The sequence below is a fragment of the Nansenia antarctica genome, assembly GCF_963989245.1.
Source record: "Nansenia antarctica genome assembly, chromosome: 10".
Classification (NCBI taxonomy): domain Eukaryota; kingdom Metazoa; phylum Chordata; class Actinopteri; order Argentiniformes; family Microstomatidae; genus Nansenia; species Nansenia antarctica.
The window spans coordinates 5,099,010-5,112,617 of NC_137680.1; the positions used below are offsets into that span (position 1 = coordinate 5,099,010).

At 42.9% G+C, this 13,608-nt stretch overlaps 2 protein-coding genes across 2 annotated transcripts; one reads left to right on the top strand and one right to left on the bottom strand.

Moving 5' to 3' along the window:
* Positions 1 to 356: 356 nt before the first annotated feature.
* On the top strand, positions 357 to 2,810 carry emg1 (EMG1 N1-specific pseudouridine methyltransferase; the record flags this gene model as incomplete). The annotated part of the gene is made up of 5 exons (XM_080540811.1): positions 357 to 506; positions 671 to 772; positions 1,075 to 1,216; positions 1,552 to 1,760; positions 2,345 to 2,810. 5 exons carry the CDS (start codon positions 357 to 359, stop codon positions 2,456 to 2,458), a joined length of 717 nt encoding a protein of 238 aa, XP_080396937.1. The 3' UTR covers positions 2,459 to 2,810.
* Positions 2,811 to 6,082: 3,272 nt separating this feature from the next.
* kel (Kell metallo-endopeptidase (Kell blood group)) lies at positions 6,083 to 13,492 on the bottom strand (the record flags this gene model as incomplete). Its single annotated transcript, XM_080540541.1, has 18 exons — positions 6,083 to 6,226; positions 6,425 to 6,514; positions 6,640 to 6,800; positions 6,945 to 7,012; positions 7,129 to 7,218; positions 7,335 to 7,435; positions 7,833 to 7,910; positions 8,017 to 8,115; positions 8,332 to 8,427; positions 9,534 to 9,648; positions 10,073 to 10,233; positions 10,622 to 10,819; positions 10,940 to 11,011; positions 11,441 to 11,599; positions 11,760 to 11,881; positions 12,049 to 12,393; positions 12,498 to 12,747; positions 13,466 to 13,492. The coding sequence occupies 18 exons, from the start codon at positions 13,490 to 13,492 to the stop codon at positions 6,083 to 6,085; spliced, it is 2,376 nt and encodes a 791-aa protein (XP_080396667.1).
* Between the last annotated feature and the right edge of the window lie 116 nt (positions 13,493 to 13,608).

Consider the following 13,608-nt stretch of genomic DNA (forward strand, 5'->3'; position numbering starts at 1 on the left):
AAGGTTCTATCTCCGTTTAGAATGATAAGGTTCTATCTCCGTTTAGGGCAGTTCAGAGATATTGAGCGTCAAAGTTTTTACATTCCATTATGTTTTGTGAGATGGAACCTTTGTATTTTATTAATTACTAACTCAAAAATGTCAACATTTTAAAAAAGAACACCACACAGGCATTAATAAACACCTAATGGATCAGATTATGTAAAAAACTCAATTTTGACAAAAATGGAGATAGAACCTTATAATTCTGACGTCACGTCAAGCCACGTGCAACATACCAGAACTCTTCCTCCCTTCATCATCTTCATATCGTATGACGCGCTATTCCGGCGACACACACCACACAACGAAGCAACATGGCAGCTCCCAGCGGTGAGAAGCGTGGTCTGGAGCATCTAGACGAGTATGAACCCAAACCGGCCAAACATCTCCGCAGTCTGCACGACCGCATGGCGGAGAGGCGCCTCGTGGTCATACTAGAGGGGGCCACGCTGGAGACAGTGAAGGTAAGAGATCATGTCCTGTGTCCATCGTAGCTACACGATCATGTGTTAATTAACGACCTGTCCTGTGTTGATGCCACTGGAATGTGACAACCCAGTGATCCAATCTCAGATTGATGGAGAACTTAATGCTTTTGCCTGTGTGCTTTTCATTTCCCTCCCCTCAGGTGGGCAAGACATTCGAGCTGCTGAATTGCGACCAACACAAGGGGATTATCCTCAAACATGGGAGGGACCCAGGCAAGATTCGACCTGATATCACACACCAGGTATACTTTTTTTTTTACATTCATCCTCATCAACCACTGGTGGCAGCATCACCAATATGGCAAAACATAGAACACACTAGTCTCTACCTTCTTGTTGAGTTTATATGACCCAGAAGCTCCAGATCCTGTGGTCTGCACCAGTGTCTTTCCTCACAAGACCTTTTACTGCCAAATTGACACGGTTGTTATTCTTGGTGACATCATAGCCACCAGCGGCCAGGGCGTGCTTGACCACTGATCATCTTTCTTTGTCCCACCAAGGTTCCACCTAACCTGCCATTTGAATTTCATTCCCCCCCCAGTGCTTGTTAATGTTGATGGACAGCCCCCTGAACAGGGCAGGTCTTCTTCAGGTGTACATCCACACAGAGAGGAACGCCCTCATCGAGATCAACCCGCAGACACGCATCCCCCGAACCTTCAACCGCTTCTGTGGCCTCATGGGTAAAGCCCAATGCACACAGCGTGCGATTTTGTCGCACCACCGAATTTGATTCCATTGTTTTTAATGCATCTCAATGAGACAATGCACATGGCGTGCAATGCGATATTGTCGCACGACAACATTCGATTCTCAATTCACACCAATGAATGTGAATGGAGAATCGGATGTTGTCGTGCGACAAAATCGCACGCCGTGTGCATTGGCCTTAAGTCTTCGTCATCGTGTGTTCTTGATATCTGAAACAGCAAGCAGCAATAAATACTATCAGTTCTCCCTCTCCCCCGCTGCACATTTAATTTTCTCTTCTATGTCGTTCTCCCCCCCCCCCCCTTAGTCCAGCTTCTGCACAAGCTGAGTGTGAGGGCATCTGATGGCCCCCAGCGCCTGCTAAAGCTGATTAAGAACCCAGTGTCGGACCACCTTCCCCCCGGCTGCCCTCGACTCTGCACCTCCTTCTCCGCAGGGGAGGCTGTGGGCGCCCGGACTCTAGTACCAGAGGAGGGGCCAGCAGCAGTGGTCGTCGGAGCCTTCGCACACGGAGCAGTGAGTTTTGTTAAAGTTGTCCACGATGGCCATTTAATGTTGCAAAAGAGCAGAATGTTTCTTGGTAAAATGAGAATTACAAAAACACACAGAGCACATCATGTTATGTTTGAATTGGTGGAATGTACATGAAATAAACAGTTTACAGGTCCTCACAGAAAGTCTCTCGTGTTGTAAGAAATAACATGCCAATGATTTAGCAAAAGGGTAGGTATTGAAACTGTGTAAACCAATGAGGTGACGGCACATGTGGGATTACTGTGAGTGAGTGAGAGAAATAGAAACCAGACAGACTTCAAAGCTCCCGGGAGAAGAGCTGAATGCTCGACCGAGGCCAGTCTGAATACTCCCTTGATTATAAAGGGGAAGATCTGATTTTCGTTGACTCTCCTGGAATTTTGCGACCATAATAACAGTCAGTGTCAATGTCATCCCACTCGTGATTGTGCACACAGAGGGAGGTAGAATGAGTGTCAGGGAGCAATGAATTTGTATTGATTCTTAGTTTATGTGGTTACCAAATAAAAAGATGGGTTATGGTCATGTATATGCAATAATGTGCTATTCCTCCCGTCCCTACTCAGGTGAACGTGGACTACACAGAGAAGAATGTTTCCATCAGTAACTACCCCCTCTCTGCTGCTCTGACCTGCGCCAAGATGTGCTCGGCTTTCGAGGAGGTCTGGGGCGTGTTGTGATGAGGGCAGTCGGTACCATAGCGCCGCTCCAGCAGAGACGGCACACAACATGGACACTGTTTTCATGGACTAGGAACGGATTGGACTGTATTATAAAGGAACACTGTACAGAGACTGTCTTAACTCCAATGATGTCCTGTGGACTATGGTTTGACACCCTACTGTGGGTGGTTTTGTGTGCAGTCTTTTGGGTGTGTAAATGTTGCTAAAATTGTAAGCCACCGTGGTTTCAGCCAAGGAAATGTATGAATAGGTACACTGTCTGTGTACACAATGTTAGGACATTTCACCAATTATAGACTTCCTCTTCCAAATGCATATGCATTTCCTTTTTTTACATGTATTTACTATGTTTCCCATGAATATACAGTGTGATTAAACTGTATAGCCTAGTTATGGTTAAATTGTAATGTTTTGTGGTCCTTGTCAAAGTCGGTTAAGAGTACCGGTATACAGATTCACATTAGCAGGAAACAATATCATTGAAGGCTCATGGACTATCCTAAAAACAAACTGCAAACATTCAGGGATGAGAATGTGCAAGAGGCAGGGAACACAGAATACTCCAAAACACTCAGAGGAAAGTAACGTTTTATGTCACAGATAGTAGGTTAAGAGTATACACATTCACATTAGCAGGAAACAATATTGAAAGCTCATGCAAGGGCATGGGTAGTTTGACAGTAATCTAATACTGACCGTGTTCTATTGTTACCCTATAAGTCCGCACTGTCAGTCCAACACCATCTCCATTTGTGTTACAGTGGCTTTGGGGATTATTTTATTCATTCCTTTCCTACTGGTTTTGGGGATTTTTTGTGTGATCTGGGTGCTGTTTTGCCACCTTTGCCCACTTGTTTTGGTTCATCTCCCATTGCCTTCTTAGCCTTTCCTGCTACTTTTCTGCCTTTGCCTGCTGGTTTTGATGCCTTGCCGACTGGTTTTGATGCTTTGCCCGCTGCTGTAGGTGACTTGCTCACTGGTTTGGCTGATTTCACTCCTGGTTTCAAAGCTTTTGTTGTTGGTTTAGCAGCTTTCCCTTTACCTCTCGCTGGCTTCACAATCCGCTTTGGTTTCTCTGCTGCACGGTCTCTTATCCTCACTCTCTTCTCATCTGTCAGTTTCTTATAATTGTATAAAGACAGGAGAAACATTAATGACATTAATAATAACTGTTGAAATGTATGACAAGATAAGATGTTGATTGCCAGTGTACCTACATCACAAAACATTCAGGTGGAACCACCAATATGGCAAAACATAGAACACACTAGTCTCTACCTTCTTGTTGAGTTTATATGACCCAGAAGCTCCAGATCCTGTGGTCTGCACCAGTGTCTCTTTCGTCACAAGACCTTTCACTGCCAAATTGACACGCTTGTTATTCTTGGTGACATCGTAGCCACCAGCGGCCAGGGCACGCTTGAGCTCCACCATGGAGATGCCACCTCGGTGCTTGCACTGTGAGACCACCCGAAGAATGAGGGTTCTTCCAGAAGGCTTTGCATCATTGGTCTTTGGTGCAGACGCGGCATCCGCCTGGATCAGGTACTTGAACAGGCGGACTGGTGTCTCTGGATGCAAGATAAAGAGATAGAGGTATTTGGTTAGCCATAATGGAATATGCTTTTTTTTTAAATTATTATTATATTTTTTTATATATAAAGATCTTCATTTAATAACAAAAAAACAATTTAAAAATAAGCATATTCCACACTAAATGTATGTTTCTTGTAAGCCAGCAAGCAAACAGCATCTATGCAGAGAGGTACAAATCAGAATTTGACAGCTGTCTCTCGTTGCAAACTGAATGATGGTACAATGTAGATCTGCTAGCTACTAACTTGGCAACAGCACTTTTTCCTTCCCGGCGACATTCTTCTTGTCTTGGATGGCACGCATCAACAGCTGACCCAGACGTTTCGCCCCTGCTTTACCAAGGCCTTGTCCTCCTGGGGTTTTGACTGATTTTGCTGCCTTGACTGGTTTTGCTGCCTGTTTCACCGCCTTCACTGGCTGTTTCACACGTGGCTTAACCGGCGACTTGACCGGTGATTTTACCGGTGATTTTACTGGCCGTTTGCGTTTCTCTTGTTGTGGCCCATTGTTGATCACTGTTCCTTTAGATTCGATGTTTACTCTCTTTTTCACCTGTCGTTTGGCATCTTTCCGACGTTTTCGTGGCATATCGTCAACCTTTATTAGATATAAACGTTGAGGTCGGCAAAGTTAGCTAAAGATATTTGGCTGACTAGCACGTTGCTAGGGAAAGCGGCGATGTAAACATTGATTGACGACGTGACGTCATCGTATGATCGAAAAATAACAATTCTACTTTTCCAACGGTTCGATCGAGAACGTTTGAACTGAGCTGTTCTGCGCATGACCCCAGAGGCCACGTGATTGGGCACATTCATATTTACAATGTACATTTAATTTATTTTTTATTTTTTTACAACATGATATACCATGATCAAAAGCCTAGGCTTCATGCATCATTTTATTTTTATTTTTTTCTGAGTGAGGCAGTCCCACTCATATTATTCATTTTTATTGACAGGTGCAGTGAAGATTTAGATAGGAAGGATGGGTGAGAGAGAGAGGAGGGATGACATGCAGGATATGTCCCTGGCCTGGCCAGAATCGAACCGGGGACCCTGCGGTTACATGGTCAACGCTTAACCCGCTACGCCACCTAAGCGCCCCCATACAACATTTTCAAGGAGAAATGCTCTCCCATAAGAATGACAGAAAATTACTTTCACATCAAAATAAACTTTTTGCAGAAATATCAGCCACACGTACAGTTATACAATATTGTATATTGATGTTCATTTACATATTTACACACACAACACACACACACACAGGGCCGCTGCTGGACATTTGGGTGCCCAAATGGATAGCGCTAGCACTAATGGTGGTCTAAAAATGTTCTAATGGTGCCTATTGTAGTTGTGCTTCATCTTAAATGTAAATAATTAATCATTAAGATTATGATGATGATCATTAGGCTGTTTTGGTGCCCCCTCCGGGCTCTTGGTGCCTTACGCACAGCGGGTAATCATAGGTGTATTTATGAATGAATGAATGAATGAATGGTCTTTATTGTCATTAATATAGTACAGGTACCATACAACGACATTTGGGAGGGGTGGCTCCCCTGGTGCTAGGAAAAAAACTAAAAACAAGAAGGGAAAAGAGCTGGTTTACATAAATAAAGGCTATGTACACTATCTACTATACTATACTATACAAATAAAACACTGTGCTGTACTCTATGCTATGCTATACCTATTCTAACATTTCCTATTCTCTGAACCTTATGTACCCTATGTGTACCTTATGTATGTAGCGGTGGCCCTGCACACACACGTAGCCTATTATTCCTTGACTAAAGACTGTTTAATCCAATCAGGAGGACACACCCTCCCCACGGAGCTCCTCACCATAACTGTAATGATCTCCTTATGGACAACATGCTCATAACATACTCTTCTCAGCAGCCACTATTCTCACTTATCAGACAATCGAGGACTAGGTGGACCTGACGTTTTGCTTGCCGTCAGTCATGAATGGGGATAGACAAGACAACCACCAGGAGTTGTGATTATAGGGCTTTGTTCAGCATGTCCGTAAGAGCTGTTGGGGTTTGTTGGGGCAGGTCAGGTTCATAGGACAGAAGTCAGAGTTCCCACAGATGACAGTGATCAAGAAGGCAGGCTCGAAGGGCATGAACTCATGGTACGGGTCAGAGTCACAGTTTATCTGAGAGAGGATGAAAGCGAAGCAATTATGACTACAGATTAAATCCAATTAGTTCACTAATAGTGATTTGATGCAGATACAGTATTACATTGGAACCAAGTGGGATATACAAAGTCCTTTATAGTTCATACTAACATTTGTATACTTAGTAATGGGTTGATTTGAAGCTATACCATGATCATTCTGTGTTTAAAGTACCTGAGAAAATGAGGTAAGGAACAAATGAGAGTGAGAGAGGCCTGACAGAGAGGAGTCACCAGGACGCATTTTCAAACTCTGATTGTAAGCCTGACAAAAGGAGAGAGGGGGGACGGGGGTGAGCATAAAATTAGACACATAATAATAATAATAATAATTCCAATAGCTCCTGACTGAAATCTGAGTACCGGTAATGGTAAAACAGACAAACTGACCTGTAGCGCCATCTGCAGGGCAGAGTATTGCACCCACATCTCTTGCTGCTGAGCTGGTGAGAGAGTGAAAGCCCCCACTCTCCCTGGCCCCTCTATCATACTGAGGTACTGAGCCCACATACACTCCCCCACTGCCTGGACCGTCTCACTCTGAGAATGGACTGCAAGAAGAGGGAGAGGGGTAAAGATAGTGAAAAACAAACACACAGATACAGACACATGCACACACAGAGAGTAGGCAAGTGGAGTATATTATTATAGAATCAGATAGCACTGGGAGATAGAAGAAACGGCATTTTCCTTACTGTCTGGCAAAAGGAGATGGAGTACGTCTTTAGCCAACAGAAACCCCAAAACCCCATAGTTGACAGCCCTGTCACAAAAAACATACAACAACAGTTATCTCGGTTTACATATCACACTCCCGTGCTTTTCAAATACCTACAACATTTTTATTTAAGGTACTGGATGAATCAGAAGGTCCATTACCTGGGAAACGTGGGGTGGAAGAGAGGTGGGACAAACATTCCCATGGGGAAAACAAGATTGTTGCCAGAGAGAAACGGGCTGATGGACAAACTGGATATGGAGAGAGAGAGAGAGAGAGAGGCATTCTTCATTGGTTTGAAACATCACAGTCTCACAGTGCAGACTACACCTTTGCTGATTTATTTTTTCAAGAAGTACACACTTACATATCAACTTCCTCAGGCTGGGAGAGGAGGAGTTTGTTTCGTCTCTTCTGCTGGAGGGAGAGCATCTGGATATAGTCGGAGAAGTGGTCGCTGATTGTCACCTAAGTGTAGAAGAGTACTTTACATACTCTCAGTGATAGATCGTGATGTTAGAATTCTAAGGTTCTATCTCCATTTTTGTAAAAATGTAGTTTTTTCCATAATCTGATCCATTAGGTGTTTATTAATGCCTGTGTGGTGTTATTTTTAAAATGTTGACATTTTTTAGTTAGTAATTAATCAAATACAAAGGTTCCATCTCACAAAACATAATGGAATGTAAAAACTTTGACGCTCAATATCTCTGAATTTCCCTAAATGGAGACAGAACCTTATCATTCTAAGCTCACGATACTCTCAGTGATAGATAGTAAGTGTAGATAGAACAAGATCATGTTTTACATTGACCTGTGCTGTGCTGTGCAGCTAAACTGTACCACTTTTAGTCAAATAGTCTACCTTTGAGAACAGCTGGTTGAGTTCTGCTTCACTGAGAATCTCTGTTTTAGTTGCAAGTTTTGGAGTTAGATTTCGAACCTGGAAAAACACAGATCTTACATTTCAAATGGTTAATACAACGTTTTTATTGGTTTTGAATCGCATGGATCGCATGGATTGCCTCCATTATTTATTTATTTTTTACCTTATTCAAAACAAACATACGAGACTCCTCATCTCTCCACTTAAGATCAGCTAGTTTGGACATGAAGGACGAATACATTTTCTGAATCATCTCTTCTACCTGCATGAAACAGAAAATGCTTCATCAATACACTCTGCTATAATGTTATGCAATATCATGCTTTGCTATTCTTTCAGATTGAAAGAGGTTATGACAAACTCATTGAAAATACAAGTATGTGTGCAACAAGCCCCATAACTGGAGTGATATGGTAGGACTTATAGTCAATCCTCTTCAGATTCCACTCTCTTCCCTCTCTCTGTTTGTGCTCCTCACCTCTCTGTGTTCAGTCCTCTCTCTAAGTAGGTGTGTGAGTACGTTATCAAACCCTCTCTCAGTCTGTAGGACACACTGCCTCCAGCGGGGTACGGCCTGCATAGAACAACCATCATCATCAACTCCAAATAACACTCATTCTAGTCACTTATAACAAAAATAACACTCATTCTAGTCACTTATAACAAAAATAACACTCATTCTAGTCACTTATAACAAAAATAACACTCATCCTAGTCACTTAGAACAAAAATAACACTCATTCTAGCCACTTATAACAAAAATAACACTCATTCTAGTCACTTATAACAAAAATAACACTCATCCTAGTCACTTAGAACAAAAATAACACTCATTCTAGCCACTTATAACAAAAATAACACTCATTCTAGTCACTTATAACAAAAATAACACTCATTCTAGTCACTTATAACAAAAAATAATAACACTCATTCTAGTAACTTATAACAAAAATAATAACACTCATTCTAGTCACTTATAACAGAAATAACACTCATTCTAGTCACTTATAACAAAAATAACACTCATTCTAGTCACTTATAACAAAAATAACACTCATTCTAGTCACTTATAACAAAAAATAACACTCATTCTAGTCACTTATAACAAAAAATAACACTCATTCTAGTCACTTATAACAAAAAATAACACTCATTCTAGTCACTTATAACAAAAATAACATTCATTCTAGTCACTTATAACAAAAATAACACTCATTCTAGTCACTTATAACAAAAATAACATTCATTCTAGTCACTTATAACCAAAAAATAACATTCATTCTAGTCACTTATAACAAAAAATAACACTCATTCTAGTCACTTATAACAAAAAATAACACTCATTCTAGTCACTTATAACAAAAAATAACACTCATTCTAGTCACTTATAACAAAAATAACATTCATTCTAGTCACTTATAACAAAAATAACACTCATTCTAGTCACTTATAACAAAAATAACATTCATTCTAGTCACTTATAACCAAAAAATAACATTCATTCTAGTCACTTATAACAAAAAATAACACTCATTCTAGTCACTTATAACAAAAAATAACACTCATTCTAGTCACTTATAACAAAAAATAACAATCATTCTAGTCACTTATAACAAAAATAACACTCATTCTAGTCACTTATAACAAAAATAAAAAAAGTAGTAGTGCATGTATGTTTACCTCCGTATCCCCTTGGGCTAGAGTGAAGTTCCTCTCTGTCTCTGTGAATCTGGAGTCCAGTGCAGGTACGACCTTGTGCAGCAGACTGAGGACCATGTAGGTGTGAAGAGGGCCACTGAGGATCGAGAGAAGGGGGGAAAAGACTGATGTTCACTCCCTACAATATGCACTGTTGTATATAGCAGAGGTAGTTTATAGAGCTGTCCACGTGTTGATGAGCAACCTTGCCTTGGACTCCCATAACTTAGTTTAGTTTAGTTTATTAGTTTATTATATTGAGGACAATCCAAATACATTAACAATATAAAATACAGTAAAAAAGGCAGCGTTAGCCAAGTTTCAGCTGAAGTCCCCGGCCAGTTGCAACATGGCATCCTGAAAAGTAACGTCATTAATTAAAATAAAACATTTCAATATTCTAAGAACACGTGGCTGAGACAAGGTACCCCAACATCACACTTGACAAAAAACACAAGTAAGCAAGTAAAACTCCCTGGACTATCAATGACCCAGGTTTAGTACCTAGTTGGTTACAGTACCTGGCCATCAATTCACGCTTGTTTAGCCATTTGTTGATGATGCGGGACATGTGGGTGATGTAAGGGAGGTTGTGCAGGAGGACATGGTCCCATTGGCTTATATTATGGGGATGGAAGGTGGCTTGTAGACAGCCCAGCCAATCAATGGCAGGGGCCAGGGTCTGTGTGACAAAATGACATAGAAAAAGCTATTTTACTACAGGCACAAGCACGAGCAACTACAAAACACGTCAGTTTGGTTTTAGGGAAGGGGAAGGTTAGGAAGGGAGAGAGAGAGACAGACAGAAACACACACACACACACACATGCATGTATGCATGCACACACACACACACACACACACACACACACACACACACACACAAGCACGGGCAACTCCAAACACGTCAGTTTTGGTTTTAGGTAAGGGGAAGGTTAGGAAGGGAGAGAGAGAGACAAGACAGAAACACACACACACACACACATGCATGTATGCACGCACACACACACACACACACACACACACACACTCACACACACACACACACACACACACACACACACATAGGTGTGTACCTGTAACTCTCTGATGGTGAGGCGCTGGTAGAGCAAGCCCTGCATCAGGCGGTAAGGCAGAGGGGAGGCAGCGACCGCCAGCTCAGAGGACAGAGAGATGAACTGACCCACATGATGGAGACTGGTGCCGTAGGTGGGAGAACCCAACAGAACCAGAAACCTCTGATACGTAGCCAGGAACGGACGCAACATCTGGAGGAGTGAGTGGGTGAGACACAGAGGGATTGGAGGGTGAGATACAGCGTTATAAAGGAAAAAACATCTGACGATAATTCTATGGATGTTCATTGATTAAGAAAAACCTGTTAAAACCTGAGTTTTAGCTTTAGACTTATGTGTCTTGCCGATCCATTCGATGGGAATCTGAAAATCGGGCTGATCAATCTGTTGAAAAAGAGAGCAAATTTCGAATAACAGCGTTTGGGACTTCATACAGTACAGTAAAGCAGGTTTGTTGGACAACACCTCGTGAGTTTAGAATTATAAGGTTCTATCTCCGTTTAGGGTAGTTCAGAGATATTGAGTGTCAAAGTTTTTACATTCCATTATGTTTTGTGAGATGGAACCTTTGTATTTCATGAATTACTAACTCAAAAATGTCAACATTTTTAAAAATAACACCACACAGGCATTAATAAACACCTAATGGATCAGATTATGTAAAAAACTCAATTTTGACAAAAATGGAGATAGAACCTTATAATTCTAACGTCACGACCTGTTATCACACAGAATTGAATGGACAGCACCAGCAGGCCTTTCCCTGCTACTGCCTCTCTAACCTGTATGTATCTCTGCTACTGCCTTTCTCACCTGTATGTATCTCTTGTCGCCCTCATTGGCGACGCCGTTCGGGTCCTTGCCGACATAGAGGCTAAAGAAAGGGAAGGTGGCGTAGTCACTCATCAACAGAGACAGAGTCGAGTTAAAATCAGCTTGGTTCCACTTGCCTGACACCGCCCAGCCACCGAGCTACAGACAGAGAGGCAGAGAAAGAGAAAGATATAGAGAGAAAGAGGGAGAGAGAGAGAGAGAGAGATGGTGAGGTCAGGTGGAGGGAAAAAACAAGAGTATAGTGTGAAGACAGATTTGAAGTCTTAGCGGTCGGTCACATTCTAAAATGGTATCCTACCCTCTGGATGAGCCCGAGGAAGGGTTCTTCCCCGGCGGTCTCTCTGGGTCCAGTGTCCATACAGGATTGGTAGAACTCACGGGCTTTCTGCTGCGCTGAGTCACCAGGTCCAGACGGGCTCTCTGTGATTTTAATGAAGGAAGTTATATTAGATATGTAACTATATACTATAACCTCTCTATATATAGAGGTTATAGTATGAAGGTAAAGTAATAGAGTATGGGTTTACAGTATCTCTCTGCCTTGTACATCAGTACATCCCAGTACGCGACAGCATTTTTATTCATACCCAAGATCTCCCTCAAAGACTGCAGCAATGCAGTCTGTCTGTCTGGCATCCTGTCATCTGAAGGCTCTTCTCCTCCTCCTCCGTCTATCTCTGTATCTATCTCTCCTGTCTCCCTCCTTCCTCTCCTGCCTCTCCTCTCAGCCACTGCTCCTCTCCTCTTCTGGCCCTTTGGGGGGTGACGAGGGAGGCCCTTGCCTCTCTGCCTCCCCCTGCTGGCTAGCGAGGGCCCCGACTCCGACTCACAGGGGAACAGGAAGTAGTCGCAGGGCTGGGCGAAGGGGTCGACCGAGACGGACAGACGCGCCGCGGCCCTCTGACAGGCGGAGGAGAGACATGGGAGAGTGGCTGTCAGACGTAGAGAGAGAAAGGAAGGAGGCAGAGTGGTAAGGTTGGTATTGCGTGTGTGTGTGCGCGTGTGTGTGTGTGTGTGTGTGTGTGGGATGCTGTACCTGTATGGACCTGTCTGACCCCTGTGCTCTCTGCTGGGAGGTGGTGCTGCTGACTGTAGAAGGCCAGACCCAGGACGGAGGCACAGAAGGACGAGCCCAGGAGGAGAAGAAGAAGTCGTCTGCGATGACACGTCCACACCCAGGGCTTTGCCTCCTCCTCTTGGAGTTGTTGGAGCTGCTGGGGCTCCTCGGTCTGGTAGAGCGGCTGAGGCTGAGGCAGTGACTGAGGAGGCTGGGTAAGAGGCCCCGACTGAGAAAGGGGTGGAGACTGAGGAAGGAGTAGAGACTGGGGCTGGGGGGACGGCCGGAGCTGAGGCTGCCATGGAGACACAAACGGGGTAGTTATCTCTTTTTTTTTTAAGGTAATTTTTTCTGAGTGGGGCAGTGGGGAGTGTACATTTTATTAGACAGATACAGTGAAGACAGACAGGAAAGTAAGGAGAAGAAGGGAGAGAGGACATGTCAGCAGGGCATGGGCCGGATTCGAACCCATGCCGACATGGGCATATGTATGCACTAGACCACTGGACAACCCCAGGCCACATGGGTAGTTATCTCAACGCTGTCCTCCTATCCACAACATTTGAATTCCAGATCTGTTTTTTTCTGCATGTTGAATGTCACATTTCACTGTACTGTAAATGTAAACATAGTTTCATGCAGTGTATTTCAGCACTGTACTGTTATGTGTTATATGGGACAGTTTTATTGGGAGTAACTGCTACAATATCACTGCTGCTGTTCAAATTGCATTTCTTATGTACTCTGATTTGTTAATGGCACCAGATACATTTCTGTATGATGGACACTCTCCAACAGCCAACCACTATAAGTAACCAAATGAAACATATCTAGAGGCTGTGGTTAGACGGTTATGTGGTTATGTGTGTTAGCCATTAGCTTCTTCAGCTCAACTTCATTATGACATACTAATATAAAGTATCTAAAAGTAATTCTGAAGGTCCTACCTGAGACTCTTGTTGGTTTTCAGTCATTTTTCCTTAGTAGAAGTCCGGTCTTCTCTGTTTGTTTTAGCTTCTTGCATCCACTGATGTCTCTCTCCTTCTCCTTCACACGTACAGCCTCCTCTCCCTCTATGTCTCTCTCTGTC